The 24292-nt window shown below is 36.7% G+C and overlaps 1 protein-coding gene across 2 annotated transcripts; it reads right to left on the bottom strand.

The window, feature by feature from the left end:
* Positions 1 to 313: 313 nt before the first annotated feature.
* On the bottom strand, positions 314 to 21348 carry RBM5 (RNA binding motif protein 5). Of its 2 annotated transcripts, none has more exons than XM_081319697.1 (25): positions 21196 to 21348; positions 20430 to 20484; positions 17969 to 18179; positions 17378 to 17539; positions 15874 to 15943; positions 15359 to 15432; positions 13298 to 13381; positions 10554 to 10614; positions 10337 to 10402; positions 9482 to 9642; positions 8979 to 9076; positions 8494 to 8581; positions 7834 to 7911; positions 6153 to 6216; positions 5719 to 5810; positions 5272 to 5350; positions 4773 to 4864; positions 4206 to 4367; positions 3647 to 3793; positions 3490 to 3561; positions 3169 to 3348; positions 2648 to 2722; positions 1890 to 1987; positions 1679 to 1808; positions 314 to 941 (listed from the first exon to the last, which is right to left on the bottom strand). In XM_081319697.1, exons 2-25 carry the CDS (start codon positions 20444 to 20446, stop codon positions 816 to 818), a joined length of 2487 nt encoding a protein of 828 aa, XP_081175823.1. In that variant the 5' UTR covers positions 20447 to 20484; positions 21196 to 21348; the 3' UTR covers positions 314 to 815. The 2 variants fall into 2 exon arrangements, with proteins under 2 accessions (XP_081175823.1, XP_081175822.1); XM_081319696.1 differs by having other exon boundaries at positions 17969 to 18236; positions 21196 to 21323.
* Between the last annotated feature and the right edge of the window lie 2944 nt (positions 21349 to 24292).

The following is a 24292-nucleotide window of genomic DNA, read 5'->3' as shown; positions in this document are numbered from 1 at the left end:
TCTATTTGGCAATCTTACATCTAAATTTTTGTACAGAGAAAGCAATTGTATCAGACTCTAAATCAGATCCCACACAGCTCAGAGGAAATGCAGTCTGCTACATCTGCTGGTACTGGTCTCTACATGTAATTTGCTTATGATTAAAGTTTCTATCTAGTTTTATTGGTTGAGCACAGCTCAACCAATTTTGTTGCACAGCTCCCCTGCTGATAAAGACCAAGCCAGTTCCCACTCATTCCTGATTTTCTACTTATGATTAAATTAAACTTATTCAGTCCACATCACAAAATAACCAACATTCTCTATGAAGAAATCAAGTTTGGTTTAGGCTTTATTTCTTTTCAAAAGAAGTCTGAACTGGCATCTAGAATCAAAATCTTCAAAAAATCTATACAAATACATATCTTACAAAATGTACAGGAAACTGCCAAAAATGAGAACAATACAAAGTAAGCAGAGAATAGCAATGTCAAATCTTATTAACACTTCCTTAACTGCTCCACAGGACAGAAGTGGTTTTTAGAATACACAAAACTCTGAACACAACACATTAATTTACACTATTTACATAAATGTATAAAGATGCAGTATCTTCTTTTTAACTTGTTGGGGTTCCTCCAACATGAAACCACAGTGCTTTGCATTCTATGATCTATCATGTACCAAGGGAAGCAATGCATGCTGGAAGTAAAAGAAAAATTAAAATAGAAGTGATTCCAACCCACAACTAATATACTGCAATGCCTCCAAGGCCTTTGAGGTTTTAACAGTCAGTTTGGAAGAGTGAAATCCTATGTCTCCAATATGGACAAAACTTATTCCATTTCGGTGAATCGGGCAAACATAGCTTTCCGTACAGCATCTTTGTATGAGTCAGCTGTAGAAACACCGTAAGAACTACCTTTTGCTCCAAGCCCAGCTCCCCTCATTCTCACTTGAGCCTGCAAAAGAAAATAGGTATTTTAGCAGTTTCAAAGAGCAACCGAACATTGTTACTTAGTTGCATCTCTCATGCTTCAAGACATCAATGTTTGAAGATGGCATTATTTAAAGTACGGTAACTAGAATCTATTTTTTCAACATTAAGATCTTGCTAGGTCAGTGTTTTTTCCAGCCTATGGTCTGGAGACCATGCATGGTTGCAAAAGCTAGCTTCTGTTCTAGGCAAAAATAAACTAAATCGAAAAGTAACACTATCTAGCCAAATGTAGAGAAAATCAAATTTTACTAGATTTTACTGCAGTCATTTGTGTCACAGTACCTACAAGTGCTATATTGCCAGAGCTTTTGCCACATTGTGGCCATCTGGGCGAAACGGGAACCACTGTTCTAACAGTGCATTTAATGTGTGGATTTTTATCAAGTATCTGGAATTAGAAATCACATCTACTGCCAAGATGTTCCTAAAAATGGTATGAGTGAACAAATCAAAAGTACACTTAGAGAAGAATAGATTATAGATTAGGTAATTTCACTGTTTTTCATGGGAATTAAAACATTTCCATTAAATTGTAAGACAATCTTCCACAGCAGTAACCACCAATCTGGCCGCTGATGGTGGCACCCAGAAGCCAACAAAATCTTTTTTTTTTACTGATTAGCAAAATGTTTAAAAATCTCTATTTTCTAAAATTTAGCACATAATAAATCCAGTGTTCCGATATAAATTTATGCTCACCTCAATTGGGGCTGTGATGCCTTGGCATTTCCTTCCTAATCCTGAACCTTCTCTCCATCCCATGGCCTGCAGCATTTTGTTGCCAATATTGCTATGGTCAATGCCATCTTTTGTAGGCTGTTCATAATTCCTGTAGACAAGCAATAAATATTAAAGCTAAAAAAATGGGAAAATATTACAACAGTAAATGTGGTATCCTTCAAATACATACACAGTGCCTGCATCAAATGCTTTTTTCCGCTTTGGTTCTGGTGGCTCTGGGATACCATATTTCTCACGTCTTTCAGCTGCTCTGTCTCTGTATTTCATCTGAAAGATAAATTCCATTATATCATATTGTTATCCTATTGCTTTGAGATAAGAAAAACATACTGATAACTGAAGAGGGAAAGACCATGTTCGGTAACATTTACTAACAGGAGGAACTTATTAGTATACTAAAAGGGCTGTATTAGAAAACAGCTAACAATAAGGTAGTTTATTGTCATTTTTTATCATGCACACTGGCCCACGTTAAAAATGAAATTGTTGCCTGCTCTCAAAAGAATGTATCTACACATACATATCACACATATATACATGCTACATACATTATACACATACATATACACACATATAAATATTAATCACTGTCCATTTTGATTACATAGCGGACAGAGGAAACTTGAGACTATTTATTGCACAGTATATGCACTGTATAGAGCAACCACATACCAGCTTTTGATTAAATAGTTCATCTAGCATCTATACCACAAAATACTAGAATGTGTGGTAATATTAACTTCTGCATATCCCAATCAATGCCTAATAGCTATAAATGTCACAGGCAAGAAATCTTTCTTCTACTTATTTCATGTATATTTTAAGTTTCAGCTCTGAACATTTGTTTTTCAAATCTATGAACAGTAGCAGTTTGTATGATTCTTATGCTTTGAAGGTAACATCTTTTTTATGCTCTTTGATACCAACCTCTCTCTCACGCATTTCCAAGGCTTCAAGTTCTTGCTCTGATAGCCTAGATCTCCTGTAAATATCCATATTTTGCTAGAGAAAGAATATAACCAATGAACATGATAAATTAAGATTGAATAGTCAAGATCATTAATCTCCACCTATCTATTTAGCAATGTTTCTTTATTGGTACAATAGAAAAATTACCACTGGTAATCACATGTGTAGACTTCTGTGAGTTGCACCCAAGGCTTTCCAGAACTGCAAGCTGCCCAGGACTTCACATTGTGCATTTATAATATTCTCTTCATTCTATAAATGTTGCTTGTTCGTTTTATATATTGAAGAAAACTGCAGGGACTTTTCTAGGCAGTGTTTTGAGAATCGGAAATGATTGAACCTATCACCATCACTACTATACTCTAGCTGCCTAATTGCTGAAGAAGTGGCACACAAATATAAATCTGTATGTACATTAATAAATACATAATGTAAAATTTCTGCAACATAGGATATATTGATTTGAAATAAGACATTACCTTATGGAGATCAGAAAGCTGCTGATGCCTAACGAGAGCTTCCTTATTGGGAAACTGTCTTCTACATAACAAACATGCTAGCTTTTTCCAATCTGTTAACTTTTCTTCCTCATTCTCCAATCTCTCCAAGAAATCTTCCTCATTGTCACTATCCCCACTGTAAGCAGCAACTAAACCACGCTGTAAAATAACATTGAACATTTGCAGTCAACAAATTACTGAAAGAGCAGAAGGTAGGTAGATTGCATCAAAGAACACAATATAGGATTCCTATTTTAAGCAATTAAAAAATCACAAGAGTGTAGATTTCTGTATGCTCACTTTTAATGGATTGTCATCATCACCATTCTTTATCACTTCTGTTATTATTTGTTGTCTCTCAGACAAGGTGCCCTAGAAAAAGAAGAAACCAGTAAATCCAAAATATTCATACGATGGATTTCTCTTGCATTCCTTGAGCTAGCAGTCAACATTTTACCTTTTTCTCAAAGAGAGCAAAACCAGCATCTGCTGCTGCAGATTCTCTTCTTTCTTCTTCTCTTGAATTCAGAGGCTGAAAGCTGTTCTTGAAGTTCTCCTTCTGTTTGTTTAAACTCTTAGCCCAACGTTCCATGTCCTTAGCAATCTGAACATGAAGAAGAGTTTCAATTCAGACGGCGTGTATATTAAACCAAAGTTAACATTTCCACTCCATATATTTCTTTTTCTACCCTCATAGCATTTTAGGTTATTTCCACAAGTGTTCTTTGTAAATTATCTGGTGGAAAGACACATATTTGGAAATCTCTACCACAGCAAACTTTTCAACACATGGTTAGAAATTAAAACTATTTTCCTCAGTTCAAACACCAGTATATCTAGCAATTAAATAAGGTGTCGCAGCTTTCTAGCTACTCATTGATTGCTTCTCTTTTACACAAATTTTCTATTCCTATCTTTTATACTATATAGCTTCCCATGACACTCTTACATAAAAATGAGCAGACAGTTATATCAAACAGAATATTGAACTTAGCAACTTTAATTTTAATTATCACCTGTTGAGCAGTTTTACTCTTGGGTTTCTCTTTCTTTTCTTTTCCTTCTTTGGCTGAAGATGTGTTAGCTTGCTGGTATGTTGTACCTTCTGCTGCAGGCATGTACGTCTCTTTCTCACCATCCCAGTAGAGATACTGTTGTGTAACAGCATTGTAATAATACTGAAAGAAAAAGCAAACTATTTTATCTTGCATGCTGGAAAAATACTTTTACTTTCTAAGTTGAAATGAAGTTATAAGCTATATTAAAATTGTAATTTGTAGTGGTAATATCTGCACCCAAGATGCCACATGAATTCATATTATTATCTCTACATAGCTTTAAATTACTTCCAATAATACTCAAAATGAATTTGATGCTAAAGGCCTACTAGTTAAAATGATCAACACGCATCTTTGAACAAAAAAATATATTCAGTATGTACATTTTAAACTAGTTGTCCAAAACAAAGGCAGATATGTAAAGTACTAGATCATATAACACAACATATTGACATTTCTCAAGTTTCTGCATTTCCAACTCAAGAGTACATTTATACTTAAGAAAAAATAAGGAGAGTTGTATACCTGAGAATTTGGGTCATAATATAATCCAGTCACAGGATCATAGTAGAAACCTGATGATTCATCATACTGGTATGTTGAAGTGTCTGGAATGGCTGCAAGTTGAATGGATAAATTACTTGGATTAAACTATTGCTTTTCTAAAAAACCAAAAATGTTATTTGAATTCAAGAATATGGGGAGATATAACTAGAAGGCACAACAATACTGATCTGAATGTAGAACAGAGAAAACACTGCCTTAGAATTCTGTAGATTAGTGAAACAAATAAGCAATTTCTCTTTATTTCGTCCCTTCAATGTCTATTTTACTTATAAGGAAGTACTTTAATCCCACCCACCCCCTCCCATACTTTCCCCAATCCTTCAGAAAGTAAAAGTTACCCTTCTGGATTTACATTTCAGGGAAACAATAAACTGAATAAATATAAATACTGATTGGTAAAGGAAGCAACTGTTATTTTCCACTATCCAATGCTTCATCTAGCAGTAGTTAATCTCACCATACTTGGTGCCAGGAATTATACCAGTTGGAGAAGTGGATGAAACTTGAGAACTAGTACTTGGCTGTGCAGCCTGCGTCTGCAGAAAGAAATATCATAAACTTAGAAAACCATAGCATTTATTCAAAAATACATACATTTTATGTGTGTTATTCAGACATATTGACACTTATGCAAAAATCATTACAATTGCAATAGATCAACAGTTAAGAAAGCTAGTTTTGCACACGTAAGACCCACTGTTCAACTTCTACTCAATTACTATCTCAGACAAGTCAATACATCTTATTCCACAAATCAATACCTGTGCCACCAAGTAGGCAATAGGTACAATTTGAATAATACTAAAATTAAAGATGTACATTCATTAAAATGATTTCACTTTGCATTCATGCTTTACTGCTCTACACAACCAATATTTTTACAATAGAAGATAACAGAATTTACCGGCGTATCAGCTGAAGTAGTCTGTTGATTATATAACTGAGGACTCTGGGAAACAACAGCAGCTGTAGTTGTACCAGCAGTACCCGGACCACCTGCCAAAACACAGCTCATTGGATATTCAATGAAAACCTCAAAATCTAGAATAGTATTGCTACAACTCATTGGAGTGCCTTGATAGTAACAGAAATAATAATAAATTTCCTGGGAGGAAGATTACCATTAGCTATTACTGAGTACCTGCCATAATACTTCATGCAGACATGTAAAATTAACTCAAGTCCCTTAGTTGGGATTTACCTGAAAGATGAATGCTAAAAACATAACAAACTATCAATTTACTACTCAAGCCAAAGTTGAATCAAGCCAATTAAGATGCCCATACAAAATTATGAAAAAACCATGTTTGTTTCTGTGACACAAAGAGGAAAAATTACCAGAAGTTGTAGTTGTATCTGTGTCCAATGTTCCCGCTTGATTCTGGTAAAACTGCTGATAATCCTGTGAATGTCATGCAATGAATTAAGATAAAGTTATTGTTTAATACATAGGATCCTTTAGGAAATGGGAAAACCCTCATCACCAAAACAAGTCACACAAGAGTTAAAACATAAAAGCCAAGCTATCCATGTAGAGACAGCAGCAGAGCCCAGGAAAATCAGATGATGAACAAAATAACCCTTCTAAGGTGAGCTTTTAAAAGGAAGGAAGCCAGTATAATTTTGACTTTGTTTTATGCTTTTTTCTCAGATGAGAAAAATTGACTCAAAACATGCAAGCATGCCTCAATTTTCAGAGACTTGGGAATTGGAGATCCAAGAAATATATAGCAACTTAAGAACTACTGTAGTGGAAGTTGAAATTAGAAATTTCTATTTTTTCTAAGTGACAGTGACTTTTCTAAGTGAAATTACCTTGTAATGTTTCCCCAGGAGATGTGGAATGGTAGAAAAGGGTTTTAAAAGGCAGGTCTCTGCAGCACCTCTTATGGGCATGAATGTGTAAGCACATCCAGTTAAGAATTCAAATCAGGGGAACAGAAGGATAGGTTCCCCCCCAATAGATCCTCCTCTTCCAATCATTTTTTTTATTTTTAAGTTAAAAGGATGACTATCAGAAAGGCGGCCTTTTTAGTTCTGATCTTCTGGACATATAAATCCACATAAATTCACAAAATACAGAAAGGCGGCCTTTTTAGTTCTGATCTTCTGGACATATAAATCCACATAAATTCACAAAATACCAACATCCCATTCATTTCAGGCTAAGAGATCGTGACGTTCATCATCATCACTTTCATCTTGCCTTTTACATTTCTATCATTTCAACCTATTTTTATTCTTCATCTAGTTTAGCCTTTTATTTTCCCTAGCTTTTATATTGCATTTTTTCATGCTGACTTTGTACTGTTCCTTGTTGGTGGATTTAAAATGTTGTGTATTTTAATAGTTAATACATTTCCTCTGTATTAGTTCTGTATTAATAGTGCATTACTGAAATTAACAGAATTTGGCAATCATGTCATTCATATAGCAAACAAATAAAATTACCCTGCTAAATTCTCAGTTATTGCTATATTAGATTGAATATAGGAGAAATTATTTTAAAAAATTTGCTCTATTTTAGATTTGACATTGCCTCATCTGCCCAAATTTTCACGTTGCCATGTTATAGTCCAGTGATGGCAAATGTTTTAGAGACTGAGTGCCCAAACTGCAACTCAAAACCCACTTACGTATCGTTGGGTGCCGGGTGGGCGTGGCTGCAGTGGTAACGGCAGACTGGGTGGGACTAAAAAGTTCGATCAATCAATTCTAACTTTGCGAGATCTTTTTTTCCCTGCGAGAAGTTGAAATTGATTGACTGAACCTTTTTTTTTGTACACGGCATCGGAGACCTAAAGCGAAAAGGTTTTATAAAACCCAGCTGAAGGCCTAGGACTGGGGCAACAGTGCGCATGCCCAGAGGGCTCTCTGTGTGCCACCTGTGGCATCCGTGCCATAGGTTCGCCACCACAGTTATAGTCCAATCTTCCTAAGAGGTAGTTCAAAGAGTGCAAAACAGTTTCTTCCTTCCTGAGAACTTCAAGTCCTAGTTTCTAATACAATTTACACATACCTGGGTGTATTGATTGTAACCATCCTGCCCAAGTTGAAGGTAGTTGAAGTCAACAGAGCCACCTTCTCCACTCTGAGGCTATAAATGAAAGAAAATGCTTAAATAGTAGATAAAGCAAAGAAATTGTTCACATGGATGCTGATATCAGTACTGAAATCTTGCTTTCCACTAGCATAGAAATTCCTAAATTTTTAAGATGGCCACATTTTTAATTTTGAAAGCACGCTCAGCATAAAGCCTTAAAGACACCCAACTCTTATCCATTAAAAGACAAATTGATGAAGCTGCTCTCTAAAACCCAGTCTCTCAGGATGCTGAGACCTCAATTAAGCACTTTTATTTCCCTTTCCTAGATATAATTATAAATAAGTACTGAGCTACAACCCATTACCATTTTTATTGACTAAAAAATGATATATTTTCATATTCAAAGCACTGATGGATATGTCCCTGAGCAAAATGGATGGTTTAGAAATAGGAAGAATGAATGAAATTTTATGATTGATTTGTATTACTCTGTTTTATAGCATGCTAACTAATAACTTTTGAAAATTTAAATGCAACCAAATAGACCTCATGGGGCCTGGAAGGCCAAGAGAAGAATCTGTAGATGCTATACTGTAGACTCAGGAATCAGGAACTTTAAAAACAAATTCCTACCTGGGTTGATGACCACTGAGCAGCAGCAATAGCTGTGCTAGCAACAGAGAAAGCACTGACACGATTGCCATCTGGGAGAAGCAAATCCCTGAAGAGAAAAAAAGACATTTCATAGGCCACATTACTAGAAATCATGAGAAGCTTCAAAACAAAATTACAAGCAAATTACAGTGTGCCTCAACTGTTGATAAACTCATTGCACCAGTTTCCCAACTCTATATTTTCTGGCAATCAGAATAAGAAGATAAATTGAAGATTTTTTTATTCCATTACTTATCCAAATAAATGTTTAATTCCAAACATTTAACTGAATTTAAATGCTACTACTAAGAAATAGGATTTATACTTTTTAATGAATACACACAAAGAAATGAAACTGGTTTTCTTTTTAAAGCTTATTAAGACTGATAAGCAATAAAGCAGCAATACAAATTTTTAATTGTACTCCATTTGAAGATTTGAAAGATAACTTCAGTACAGCTTACTTTCTAGCACTTTTTGCAAAATCCACACCAATTGTTTTGCCATCTATTTTTAGAGGTGGCTGAAGACTCTGCAAAATCTGTAACAGCTGAGAAGCATCCTAGGAAAAGTAATTGTTGGTATGAGACAAAGTTTAAATTGTTATATACAACCATTGTCAAAAAGGAATTATAAGAAAAAAAATTCAACTACCAAAACTTCATAAGGAAAGAAAACAGTACAATGCATTTATTTATTCAATTCAGGTAAGATTTTGTATAAAGGGAATTCAAAGTTTGACATTGAAAAATACATCAGGATATTAACAATTTTATGCTCAAAAATTAATAATTATTACACCTATTAAATAATGTACTTATCTTTATCAGGACAATAAATGTTAAGATATTTAATTCCATTACTTATGCAAATAAAAAATGTGTCACACATCTAAACTGAACTTGAATGTTACTACTAGGAAATACACACAAAATATAATACTGAAATACAATAAAATATACCTCACCATGGCTGAAGACAACTGTACAAAAGCAAAGCCTCTATTCTGCTGGGTCTGTTTGTCTTTAATAAGACGGATATTATTTACTGCCAGTGAAGCATATGGTGACAAAGCTGTCATGATTGATTCCACTACTGTATGAGGAGCTATATTTCTCAGAATAAGGGCTGTGGGAAGATATTGGTATCACTTGTTTATCCATGATACAATAACAAAGAACAGATATATACATAACAGTCTCTAATGCATTGTAAGTAAAGCAAAGAAAAACTACATATTTATGAAATTCTGAAAAAGGCCAGAGATTTACTGATATAATGCAGCTATGTATGTTAGATTATCTACCATAATTCATGGTAGTGCAATCTTTTCTACACTTCTGAAAGCACAAGTGGGGAAGGACAATTATTTCAGTTTAATTAAAATTTTGAAACAGTTAACGTGTAACTTTCTTCTCACAAATTTAAGGTAAATAAAGATGCTTCAAAAAACAGTAAACGCTAACACTAAAATTTTAAGGAAGGACTATCTGGTGATGCTGCTGCTGATTGAAAGAGGAACAAGAGCAAGCTGGGAAGAAGTGAAAAAAAACTCCAAGATGTGACAATAGAAGCTCATCAAAAAAGATAAAAACAGGAGGAAAAAAAGAGAGAAGCAGGATAGAAAGTGTCAATGCTCTTCATAGACAAAAGTGTCATTCTTCCCATACATTGTCAGGCTACTCATTTCTCCAGCAGCTTTAACTTGATTTTTACTTCTTGTGAACTTGAGTTGTAAATAGCAGAATCTGGGTTGATTTTTGCATAACACAAAGACGTACCTATGCTAACCCATTTTACAATACAGAAAGAATTAACTTACTGTCACAGTAGTAATCCACAGACTGAACAGCTTCTGGTCCTCCAGGTGGCACTTCCTGCTCTGAATCTTCATTGCAAAACAGGTGGAAAAACAAGCTTAATATTCAAGACCTTTGTGTTATGACATCAATAGACCTCTACCATGTCAGAAATGGAATGACATGCAGTTCAATTGTGAAATAAAAATGTTTAATATAACTTATTCAAACAGAACTTACCAAATTTATCTGCTCCACAACGGAAGCATTTTAGTCGCCTCCTGAAGTTGTAAAGGCAGCACTAACAAATAAACAAACCCATTACATTTTAGATTATACACCTGATCAAACATTCTGTAGGACAGACCATACCTATATCAGTGTTTTTAAAATACCCCGTGACAGTGGTTTCATGTCATTAATGAATAAAACTATTAATGTCCATTACCCAGTAAGAAATTAAAATAAAGATAACACATTTGGAACTTAGGAGAGAGTGTTTGCTTTGGAACCCATGAGCATGATGATCAATTCAACTCCAGTCATCTCCAGGACAATAGAAAGAGCAGCTAAATAAAATTAATACCAAACACCGTAATATCTGGGAATGCTTCAATTCCCGGAACTACAATTTTAAATTTTAAGCTCTGCATATTTTAAGGTCTTCATTATCTAGGAAGCATTCTGAGATTTGAGAAATGTTACAAAACTATTCTATTTCTAAATTCAATACTCTGAAAACACCTTCAGTATTTATTTATTTTTTTTTGCATAAACAGAAGAAACTAGTGTAATGAATTTGAAAGTCTCAAGGTATTATTGATTCTAATGTTTTAATTACCAGACCTTAAATATTAAGTAGAAACAAAATGGTGAGGAAAGAGAATTAAGAACTGTAACCCATGACTTCATGGAAAATTGAGTGTGAGCTGATCTTTAAGCAGGAATTTACACTTGCAGGACTCCATGCAGCAGAAAAATGTTTCATTCCTGGTTCAAACTTCAGCAGCTCTTTTTTCTCTACCATTATGTTATTCAGTTGCAATATTATTTATTTATATATTGTTCATTTTAACTAAAGGGTAATGGAAAGGCTGATGTTTCCCTTCTATAAAATCTTTAAATACTGACCTTCATAAAAATATAAGTTATTGCTTATATCTGCTGTACAGGAAACTGAAAAGTTTCTTCTATTCCTTTTTATCTTTTTCTTTATTGTTAATTCATAAATTTGGGGCGAATATTAATCCTATTCACTAAAATCTATTTAAAAGTATATTTAAAACTCTAAGCATTTTTCCAGTGTTCTAAGCTTATAGGTGAGGGAACTTTGAGCTCAAGACAAAATAAGGAACTTCTCTGAATGCCATTTTCAATGTTTTAGCATCTTTTGATGTTAAATAGGACATATAACTAACAGAGCAAGTTAAGTTCCATCTTTGGTTTCATTAGCTAAGTAATAGTGAGATGGCTCCGTTATTGTTGACATCCTTTGTTTACTTCTTACTTTAGCCCAGCTTTGAATAGTTTTTGATATTTTGTAATTGGTGCCTATGTAATTACATAAAATAAATAAGCAAAGGGAAAACCACTTATCCCTACTGCCTACTCATCTACAAAAGTATATTCATACAGGGTGGCAAAGACCATGGCAGTCCTTGGAAAGGGCTGGCAGAGGCTGTGTGTATTGGAGGCGGCCAGGAAAAAAGCTTGGTAGACTTGGTGCAGGCCAGAAGCACAGGGGGGGGGGGTGGATGGCACAAGACAAAAAGTGCAGAAACACCCAGGATCAATGGCACGACAGGGCACAAGCATAGGGAGGCTGGTATGTGGATGACATGGTACAAGTGCAGGAAGACCAGGGGATGGAGGTGTAAAAGAAAGCCCAGGGTGAATGGCACAGCACAAGTGTAGGAAGGCAGGAGGAAATTGCGACTCTCGCTGCCAGCTACCCCATTGATTTTGTTTGTAAAAAGGTCAGCAAACGACTATCATGACTGCAGGATGCCAAACTGTAGAGTGTAAACCAGATGCCAAGTAATTACATGACCGTGGGGGCACTAGACTGGCTGGCACTTCAAAAACCAATTTTAAGTATCACTTGCCCAGCACCATCAGTTAATTAACAAGCTATTGATAAGCAGGGGTTACCTGTAGGCAAATTTATGGAATTATCTTTTTTCCTCCACTGCAGAGAAAGTAGTTTGTGAGTTGTCCTATTTGTTGTACTGATTTTACTGACTGATTCCCAAACACATGTACGTTATAGATACTAAGATCTGCTGCAGTTTTCAAACTGCCAAATACTACTTTGCCTTTTGAGTGTTGAAGACAAGCCATAAGTGAGTAATTAGATTAAGAAGATACTTCAAATCAATACACCGAGAAGTGTGCTTTTACTATAACATCACTCACGGGCTATAATGAAGTAAATCTATTGCTGTTATTTTAGATCTGTCACTGTGCAGAAAAGCTCTCCAAGCTAATAAAGGATATTCAAATACTGCATCCATTGATGCTGTGCAAAATGTAAAATGTTTACAATTTATTTCATTTTTTTATTTGGATGTATAAGCCACCCATCTCCCATGGATATTTATCCTTTGTAAATATTTTAATAGTTGACTGGTTAAGTAGCATTATGCAAAAGAACAAAAACAAGACAGTAATTGGTTATTTCAAATTCAGAAGCATCAGCGTCTTTACTCTAAAAGTTCTCATTATTTTAAAATAACATGTCACCTATAGTAATGATCACAATGGCTATTTCCACATTAACATACATGTTTTTATTAAACAATATTTACTCCTCTTCAGCTCTTCTGATAATTGCTTCAGGCTAAGCCTTTTAATATCTGAATTTCAGATATTCTATCCGTTAGTAGAAGTGAATAGTATAAGAATGAAATCTGTTAAAATACATTTGAGGGAGATGGGCAGTTAAGTGTGTGGGTTAAAAAATGCCTTTGCACACACTACCATACCTTGTTACAAAGCCAGTCTTCAAATTTAGGTCTGGGATTGCTGTAATGCATTGCAATTTGTTTCCCTTGAACCAGCAGTTTTTTCTGCAAAAAAAGCACATTTAGTTATTCCAGTATCACAGAACATGTGTTGATTTTCCCATGGTAGAGCACACTTCGGAGGATTCAGTGCTCATGAACTAAATGGACAAGATATGGGGAGGATGCAGAGAACCAACCACCGCCTCCTACTCTCTGCCCATCCAATCCTGCAGGACATGGGCAGTAAGAAAATGGGATGTGCAGTGAAAGCAAACAGAATCAGGGAAGGTTGATCAAGCTGCCAAAACTAAGTGCTGACATGGAACCAGGACGTGTCTCTAAGGAGACTCAGATTTTTAAAGACATAGCAAAACACTGCTTTAAAGTATTAAGTGATTGCTTCACTTCTTTCCCCAAGACTAGAATTTTAAAACTTCAAAACATATGAATTGTTTTCAGTTGTTTTCTTCATGATGTGCCCTTGAAAGTAAAACAGTTCTTGTCAAGATGACCTTATACTTCTAAGAATTTAAATTAAGTCAAGAACTGAACATGTGTTCAGCATAACTTTTTCTGACTTAACATGTTATATGAAAACTTGTTTGAAAAAGCTACCATGCGAACATGAAGATACAACATCCTAATATTTAATAACCAAATTGGCCTGCCACTGACTTTTTTGCCAGTACAGTAATGCTGTTTTGCTTTTAGTGCCCTTTCATACTTAGCAGAATACTGGATAAGATACTTAAATGTATAGAAAGAAGCCAAGTTTCTGAATTCTAAATTTTGTTCCTGAATATCCAAAACCTGTATCCCCTCTAAATCCTGCAAGTCTTTTACAGCTCTTCAGAGAGATGCACCTTTAAATGTGTCCAGGGGTTGTGTATGTTGAGGAAACAATGATCTAATCTTAAAATGAGACCTGACTTCAGTAAGTCAAATTCTAATAGAAATAGTATTAAGAGCTTTAAAAGATAGAACAGGCCTACGGTGCAAATTTCATCTTTTATTGCTCACTAGGAAAATGAGAAAATGGCCCAAAACTGGAATATGCACACAAACAAAATATGTTGGCATATTTACAATATATCATGTTTGTCTGAGAGTTAACAGTAAAAGGGCCAATGGGGAGGCTCAACTATTTTTTCCCTAACCCTAGCGTGGTTATGTTGGAGTGGATTTGAAACAGGTTTCAAGATGAAAATTGACATAGCTTTGTATATATTAAAATTGTGATTTCATAATTTGCTACCCTAATTTGTCCAGACATTCATTCATGGACAATTGCATGCTATGTAAATCATATAGAACACTTGTTGCATGCAACAATTAGTTATTCCTTCAACTTAATTGTTGTGGTGGTTGGTCATGATATGAACTTAAGAGAAAGACAGGGTCTAAACATTTAATAAAAATAGCAGTAAAATTCTCATTAAAATCTTTTCCAGATTTTATAATAGCTAGTTTGCTCCTTATATTTTTAATTTGATCCAGCAGTAGTTCTAGCTTGATAGCAATGTAGTAAAATAGTACTTCTGCTATTAACTGCTGAATTAAAATACCAATATATCAATATCTTGGAAATATACATTTTAATTCTTTAATAGTGTCCATGTTTCTTATTTAGATTTTAAAGGCGCTCCAATGCCTTTTAGAAGCATTTTTGTTAAGGTCGTACTGAAAATGTCTTTCCAGTTAGTTTCTCTATATAAACTAAGTTTAATTTTACACTTATTGATAGCATACATCAGAAAAGTCTTTCTGGCTCAATACATAATAGGTTTTTTTTAAAAAAAGTCAAGATCAATCATTTAGAGATGGCAAACTTTTTATAGAAGGTATATGGTCAAACTGTAGTTTGGGGCAACGTTATGCAATTTTAACGAAATTTTAATATATACAAAGCATTCCATTTTAAGGAAGTTATGATTTTTTTAAATCAAACCACTCCATTCAGTTTTTTATTTATTCCTTTTTAAAAACTGTACAGACTTGTTCCATGTTCAGGAATTATCTAGACTTTGTGAGTGAAGCAACCTGATTGGCTTCCATCCAGCTGGTAGCATCTTGAAAGTGATAAAACTCCACGAAGGCGAAACCACGGCTTACACCTAGAGACAGCATTCAGATATAGACGGGATACTTGTGTTAGTCAGTTCCTTTAAAACAGGTGAATCTCTCTCCAACTGCTTCATTACTTCATGACAAAGCAGTTTTATAAATGCGACGTCAACTCTGAATTTGCTTCTTGTTTTGCCATGGCAAGGAAACCAAGCTGCATTAATAGGCTACTTGAACAAGATAAGACAACCATGCAATGGATTACTAAGATTTAAGAATCAAATTCATGGTGTTACTTACCGACATCTTTAAATATATATAAAAAATGAAGACTTCTTCCACTATCTATAGCCTTTCAAAAGGCTAAATTCCTTATCCATGGCAAACCTTTCATTTTGTTTTGTACTTGCAGGTGAAGGGGACTTTTGGACAATGTTTTAGGCCTGGGGAAGAGGAAGGCTGTGCCAAAAAACTAAGGTTAATGCTCTCACCTGTCTTTCTCTTCATCAATCTCACATCTGCAGGCCGAGGGCCTTCACAGGATTCAATGATCTCTCGTATCTATATTTAATTTTAATAATACCATTAGTGTTCACAAACTAAGCAAAACTACAGAGAAGGAAAACAACAGCCTGGTATTAACATGACTTCCAAAATTTATAATTATTCTAAGTAACTTAGAATCTGAGTTAAGAGTAAGCAAAGATTTCAGAATTAAAATAATCTAGAAATCCTTAGGAAATAAAATCTGTTATGCCATTGTTATATCGTTCAAGATTTTTAGGTGCCAATCTTCAGCTATGCAAACTTATCCTTTTATGTAGATCCTAATCATGCTAAGTGACCAAGTTCAGTATAGTAGTTAAGGAATTAGGCTAGAAGCTATGAGACCATGAGTTCTAGTCCCACCTTGGGCATAAAATCAATTGTGTGACCTTGGGCCAATAATTTTTTTTAGTCCTATGAAGCTGGCAATGGCAAATTACTTCTGACAAACCTTATCAAGATTACTACAGTCCAAGAACAGGACACAACTGGAAGGGGGGGAATCATATTGTCCATCAATTTCTAAGATATTTCCAAACAGAGATTTTAGATATTGACCATATAAATTAGATGAATAAATTCCAGAATTTATGATGTAATGCTCTTCTTCTGAGCTTCTTTGATTCACAGCTGCCAAAATAAAAACTTCTAAAATGAACAATCCTGTGACAATCATTGAGAGTGGGGGACTATAATAGGAGTCACACAAAGGATTTCAACAAAACTCTTCCTTTTAATCAGAGGAATAGGTACCAGTAAGTCTTCAGTTTGGTGGAGGGGAGGAGAGAAGAATAATCAAACTTCCTAAATGCAAGACAACTATATGCAAGGCATGGAGGCTACTTTAAATAATAATCATTAAACATTCACTTCTGAAATATGTGTTGTGATTCAGGGTCAGCCTGTGGGTTTGGCAGTTGGGTCGGACGATTCAGAGGAGGAGAGGGGTGTTGGAGAGCTTGCTGAGGATAGCCTTGACGCTCCCCTCCCATCTGGTTACGACGCAGACACAGCTGTGTGAGCCTGACAGCGTGGATGAAGATGACCCACAGCTGGCCCTGTTCAAGGACGCCCGACGCAGGAGGCAGTCAATCAGGAGTAAACAGAGGAAGGCAATGGGGCACCTCGGAAGGAGGCAGAGAGAAGCCACGCCTTGAACTGTTTAAAAGGGGAATGTGTGGGAGGGCTGGTTTGCTGAAGGCAACCGTTTGAATAGCTCCTGTTTCATGGTTCGTGTCTTGTTTTGCTCTGTTTTATGTTAATAAATTTGGCAGGCTTAGTTCCAGCCTCTTGCCGTTTTGTAAAGGGGTTGTCCCTGCCTTTTCTGCAGGGCCGGTAGTAGGTTGGTGCAGAACAATATGAAACAATAAGATACTTTCAGTGCTGTACACTTTTCAAGAATTATTCTGCAAATTAAAATGTTAAAGTTAGCAATAAAATGTCACTTACATCATAGTCTGTAACAGTAATAGGGAGTCCACGCAACATGATGGTCTTGCTTTCTTTTTCATCATTTATGTCATTTCTATAATCATGTTCTCCGTAGTCTCCATCAGAATGATAACCATCTTCTGATTTATCACTATTACGTCGCTCACGTTCACGCTCTCTCTGTCAAGTAAATCCAGCAATTATAAGATAGTAATGTAAAATTAACTACATAGCTTTATTTTAAAAAATTAAAGATTTAAATGTTGTGGTATCAATATCATAATCAGACTAATGTAATTAGAAAATCTTATTTTGGTCTACAATGTTTTGTAAATACTTTCTATGATTCATTTAAATATAAAGTTTTGACAATGTCATTTCAATACAAAAAGTAAAGACTCCCTGAAATCAAACATGATTGCTAGTGATTATACAAAACATTTCTGTATAGTCTACTTGACAACAACGAGATAGTTTTGTCACTGCTTTCTTCTTCTTCTACTATTGCTTTCTGGTTAAATCCAACCAGGAAATATACAACTGATAAATTTCACGAAGGCTATGAACTTATTTAACCAAAGTCAAAAATATAGTCATCAGCTATCTCACCTCAGGGCTGTCATAATCTCTACCATCATAATCTCGGCCATCATAATCCCGACTATCATAATCCCGATAATCATCGTATCTGTCATTTCTACGCTCCTCACTAGATCTTTTATAGTCAGAATCCCGACGACGGCTTCTGGAGTCCCGTTCATCCCGATCTTCTCTATCTATAATAGATCCGTATCTTCCACTCCTTTCAGTTCTGCTCACGCTGCACACAGAGTTTGTAAAGTCAAACAACTCGAAAATTGCAACATCCATGCAAGGACTGTATAATAAAAACAGATAGTCAAAGAGTACTGTATGGTAAAAGGAAATCATCATGTAGTTGGAAATGTTTGCCATTTTTGGAGTATTTAATTATATTTTTCTGTGTTTTACAGAAAATGTTTAGCTTTCAAACAACCAAATATGAAAAACAGTTGAATTGTACAAGTATGTGCATCAGAAATAAGCCACAAGACATCAGCTTGAGAATCTATTTTGTCCATAGCTTTTATCACAATTATTTTATTTGCATCAATAACATTGCTATTTCATTAATTTGCATGGAATTTTTTTAAGATGCTCAAAAAAGTTATTTCCTTGGTCATTTTTTAACGGTCAGAATAGTTAAAAGCACTCTTCATAGATTATCAACTCATTTACAATTCCCTAAAAGTAGAAAATGTAGTACAAGACACTTATTTAGTTTCTATTCTCATGACTAGGCATCCCAAAAGTAGGAGTGACTTGTTCCATGCTCTAAAGTATCTTTAATATTTTTTAATTCATGCCTTGCTGAAATGGTTAAAATCATCCTGTGAATTTTGTTTTACTGAATATGTAACAGATATAACACATTAGTTGGCATTTCCTTCCTAAAATACATTTATTAGTACCTGTGATATTAAAAGCTTTTCTCATATTAACTGTCATGTTCAAAAGGTATTAGTGTTCTAAACTGCCATGTGTCAGGAGCTTGTGGGAATAAATTTGAAAAATAAAATCCCAAATGACACTTGCCATGTATTTCACTGAATATCTCAGAACTCATTTCCAAACACTGTAAGTCCACAAAACTGAAATATTATTTGGACAAAGTATCAATGAACATGAAAGTTGGACCATAAGAAAGGCTGAGCGCCAAAGAATTAAGGCCTTTGAACTATGGTGCTGGAGAAGACTCCTGCAAGTCCCTTGGACTGCAAGGCGATCAAACCGGTCAGTCCTAGAGAAGATCAACCCTGACTGCTCTTTAGAAGGCCAGATCCTGAAGATGAAACTCAAAATACTTTGGTCACCTAATGAGAAGGACTCACTGGAGAAGAGCCTAATGCTTGGAAAGATTAAGAGAAGGGGACGATAGAGAATGAGGTGGCTGGATGGAGTCACTGAAGCAATAGGAGTGAGCTTAAATGGACTCCAGATGATGGTGGAGGGCCTGGAGGAACGTTGTCCATGGGGTCGTGATGGGTCAGTCACAACTTCAAAACTAACAACAATCAATGAACAGTCAAAATGATTCTAGAAAAAACTCAAAATGATTTTGTTCATATCCTTTTATATGTTTCATATAATTCTCATAGGCTCATAGTTTCTTGTTAAATATGTGAGTGTGAAACTAAATTTTATCATTTTCTCTTATATAGACACTTGGAAACTGGCATGTTATTATGATGGCAGCAGTGTCCTAGAGCCTTATGATCAACTTTCTCACAAGCAAAATCAATGGGGAAGTCAGATTCATTTGTTAGTAACTTAATATCTGTAGTGATTCACTTAACAACCATGGCAAGAAGGATCATATAAGAAGGGTCGTAAAATGAGGCAAAACTCATTTAACGGTCCTAGCAACAGAAATTCTGGGCTTAATTGTGGTTGTAAGTTGACAACTATCTGTACATACATCCTTAGCCAGTATTTCAGCAAGTATGAAAAATGCATCCATCTATTGATAACAGCATTACCACTTTATCTTATTTACTCCAATGTATAGATTATCAGCTATTTGTTCTCTTTACCTTTGAGGTAGGTCAATGACATATGGCCCAAAGGTATAAAAACCTTTCATTTTTTGATTTATTAAAAACACTTGTCCCTTCCCTAACCCTAGTTCAATGATCTGAGGGGGGGAAAAAACATAAGGTGCTCAGAATGAGACAAGTTAATGCTCATCATTTCAATAGGAAACATGAAGGAAACTACTCACTGAAGTGGCTTCTTTCAGACTAAGATAAGAAAATAGGCAGGATATGTTATAATACTGAGCTCCTGAACAAGGCTAGTAAATTTGAAGAATTAGGACTACTATATATAATCCATCCAGTCACCTCACGGTGTGATGGGAGGCAAACAAATTTAATAAAAATAAAACAAATAAACCCTGCAGTGCAAATCAGAACATCAACGCTGAACAATAAGGTTCCAATTTTATTTACCAGACTGCCTTCAAAATAACATTTAAATCAGTATTACATACCGTTTGTCGGAACCCATCCTCTCGTCTTCAATTCTTGATTAATTAGAATATCAATCTAGAAGTTTGTAAAAAAAAAAGAATCAATGCGTAATTCTTTACATAACCTTGCTATGAAATAACGTTATAACACCATACATGCTAGTTAAAAATGGCCGTCCATACTTTAAGCCTATGCTGTCTCTACGGGGAGAAAAAAAGCTTAAGTCAATGAAACAAATGGCCTATATAAAGCAAATCCAGAAATGCTCAACGTTTATTTAAGAGGCAGAAGCTCGCATAAAAATAGACGTTGAGTACATTAACAGCGAAACAGCCTGTGGTATTACTTTCTACACAAGGTGCAGGGGGTATTTAATGGTGGCCGATTCTCCTCTGCCAAAAATACAAAACCAAAGCACCTAACACAGAGAGAGTGGTAACTGGGAAGACAAATATGCGACTTGGAAAGCAGAGATGCCCACCTAGCTTCCCAAGCCCCGAATAAAAGAGGATGGGCGAATCGCCCCACCGACGACTCGTCCCTACTGACGAGATCGAACAACGGCGGGACCCGCCCTCTGCAGAAAGTGGACCGCGGGCCTTCTTTAAGCGCCCTGGGCTTCCCCGAAATGGCATTTTTTAAAGGGTCCAAAGCTAATTAACAATCCAATTGAGTTTTAAGAGCAAATTTATCGTCATCGTTTTGCCAAACGCCAAATACCGATTCTTTACAACCTTAGTATTGAATAGCCTTTGTCGCGTCATAAGCTTCAGGTTCGGAACTCACCGTGAAGAGAATAACGGCTCACTGCCACCGCAGCAGCCGCAAAACTACAATCAAAAAGCGCCACAGTTTCTCCGAAGGGCTGTAAAATGGCGCCGGCGTCGAGCTCACCGTCTTCTACCCACAATTCTCAGCACCTGCTACCTCCTCCTCCTCCCTAGAAGCTTCCAGCAAGCAGCGTACGCAAGCGTCGATCTTTCATTTCGCGAAGCATTCTGGGTGATGTAGTACTTTTGTTTTACCAGCACACCCACGAGCGTTAGGGGGAAAGGAAGACCCCGAGAATAATTGTGATGTTGGTCTTACGTTTGTTTTTGTTCCATCGGCATAAATCCTTGCCCTTTCATTCTGTCTCAGTATCTCTGCGATCGCTTGCCAGAGCCGGCCAGGCAGACAACCATCTTGTGAGGCTGATCTTGCTGGCAATCTCGGCCATTTCATAAAGTTGGCGACGTAATACGAGAGGCCCTTGTGGTAAAACAAAGGCATACAAGTACTAGCGTGAGACGGATTCTCAACTTGCTGGTTGAGTGGCTTGGGCTGTAACTTGATTTTTTTTTTAATTACAACCATGCGTATTATTTGATGCCCGTTTCACCGATGTTGGAACCTCGCTTTAGTGAAAATGAAGTGGCCAACTTTTGCTCATGGGCACAAGCGTTTTGTCTGTTACCCATAGAAATTTAATTGCGTTCAGTGTGGCAGGTTTTTACTATTGGTAATTATAAGTAGAGCATGACGGGTTTTAACATTTAAACCCAGCTCCAGAAACATTTTTTTAAAAAAGTCTGAAAAACTGAATTAAGACCACTCCATGCTTTTTAGCAATGGTATTACTGAAATGAATCGCCAAAATGAGTGTTTTAAATAAAACAAGTACTGTGAAAAGGCAGTCTGAATCAACAGTGGTTCACGAGGTTCTCTTATTCATTTATATAGCAGCTCAACTAATAAATATGACTGCAGTAACTAATAGAGAATGTGTAGAACAAAATTAACATACCAAATTAAAGCAATAAAGCCAAAATAAGATAAAAGACAAACTATAATCATATTTTCATTCTCAACCATTGTAAAATGAGCTAATCCAATGCCCTTGCCCAATGCCTGCAGGAGGAGTCATGTTTTCAGTGGTGTACAGGCCAACAGGATTGGGTCTATCCCAGGGGTCAGCAACCCGAAACAGCAAAAGAGCCACTCGGAACCAGTTCCGTCATACACACACAAAAGTGGGAGCCGCAAAATGTGCATGCGCATGTGGGCACGCACGCGCATAACAAGCAAAAACATACACCAACCCAACGCCTGCGCTGCATCCTGAGCCGCACGCACCTGTCGCTGCCCAGTGCCGCCAGCTTACGGGGGGGGGGGAGGAACGGACTCACAGGCGAAGACAACCGCGGACGGCCGTGCGAAGACGAGGAAGGAAATGGCCTTTCAGAGGATCCTGCCCGGCCCCCCTCGGAGGCAACGGGCCCTTCCCCGGCCGAAGGAAGCCTCGCGAGCGTCTCCTGCAGTGCAGCTCCCTCGAGCCATGAGGCACCTGTGCGACGGTGGTGATGGGTCTCCCTGGCGACGGGCACTAGGTTGCAGCAGCGCCTTCAGCCAGGGCGCCGCTGGAGCCACCCGAGCACCCTGCCCCTCCCCCGGGACCACCAAACCTCTGCATTTGATGAACTCAGCAGCTCTCCAAACGGGGAGGCGGAGGTTTGGAGAGCTGCGCAGCTCTCCAAACCGCTGCCGCCCCATTTGCAGAGCTGCTGCATTCCTCCGCATTTGAAAGAAACACGAACGCAGCAGCTGTGCAAACGGGACGGTGGCAGTTTGGAGAGTGAGCACACACCTCTCCAAACCTCCACCGTCCCATTTGGAGGTCTGCCGCGTTCGTCAAACATGAACGAACACGGCAGCTGTGCAAATGGGACGGTGGCGGTTTGGAGAGTACGCACGCACCTCTCCAAACTGCTGCCACCCGTTTGGAGATCTGCCGCATTCGTCAAACATGAACGAACGTGGCAGCTGTACGAATGGGACAGTGGAGGCTTGGAAAGGTGCGTTTACACCTCTCCAAACCTCCACCGTCCCGTTTGGAGGTCTGCCGTGTTCGTCAAACATGGACGAACGCGGCAGCTGTGCAAACAGGATGGTGGAGGCCTCCGTTGCAGGCAGCAGCTCTGCAAACAGGGCGGTGGCGGTTTGGAGAGCTGCTGCCTTCGTCAAACATGGACGAAAACAGCATCTCTGCAAACGGGGCAGTGGAGGTTTGGAGAGCTGCACGCACAGCTCCCCAAACCTCCGCCATCGGAGGAGGACTGGGAGCCGCAGGAGACGGCTTAAAGAGCAGCATGCAGCTCCGGAGCTGCGGGTTGCCGACCCGTGGTCTATCCAAATCTCAGATATGCTAATCCAAAGGATAGGCATCATTACAGAGAAGTTGCATCTTTTTCCCATATATTTTATTGATTTTTTAAAACATAAATCACTTAATAGTTGGTAAACAGTGTGTTGTCTGGGTTTACATTTGTAAAGAAAAATCATTAACAATTGGTTTATATAATCCATAATCCACACAGTACATTTAGTTGATTTCCCCTTTTCCCCAAAATATCCTTTGCAAACCTTGAATTAATACAGTTCTTATTATTTTGAAAAATAACAGTTACATATATGATTTTTCCCAATATTCCTAAAAATAATGATCACATCAATATAATATTTAATTTCTATCTAATCATTCTGGATGCCTCAAGTTATATCCTGTTACAGTCCTTATTTAGATTTGTTTCTCCCATAAAGTTCAAAGTATTCTTGCTGGTTAAGATTTTCTCAACAGTTAATTACATTTAAAGATTTTAATCCATTTTTCCCATATAAACCATCTCAACACTTTTACATTTCTCAAAGAATAGGTAAAAATAGTAAAGAAAAGGAAAAAATAGCAAGAGTAAGGAAACATAAAAAGTAAAATACTACTTAAAATATATATTCCTCCTAAGATAATATATATTCATTCCAAAAATTTCTAATTCTTTTTAACCATATTTAAAAATATATTTAATCTTTAAATATTCCATTTAATGTGTCTAATCATCTAATCCTT

This window comes from Vipera berus, assembly GCF_964194415.1.
Source record: "Vipera berus genome assembly, chromosome: 2".
In the NCBI taxonomy this organism is placed as follows: domain Eukaryota; kingdom Metazoa; phylum Chordata; class Lepidosauria; order Squamata; family Viperidae; genus Vipera; species Vipera berus.
This window is presented reverse-complemented; position numbering and strand designations above follow the sequence as displayed.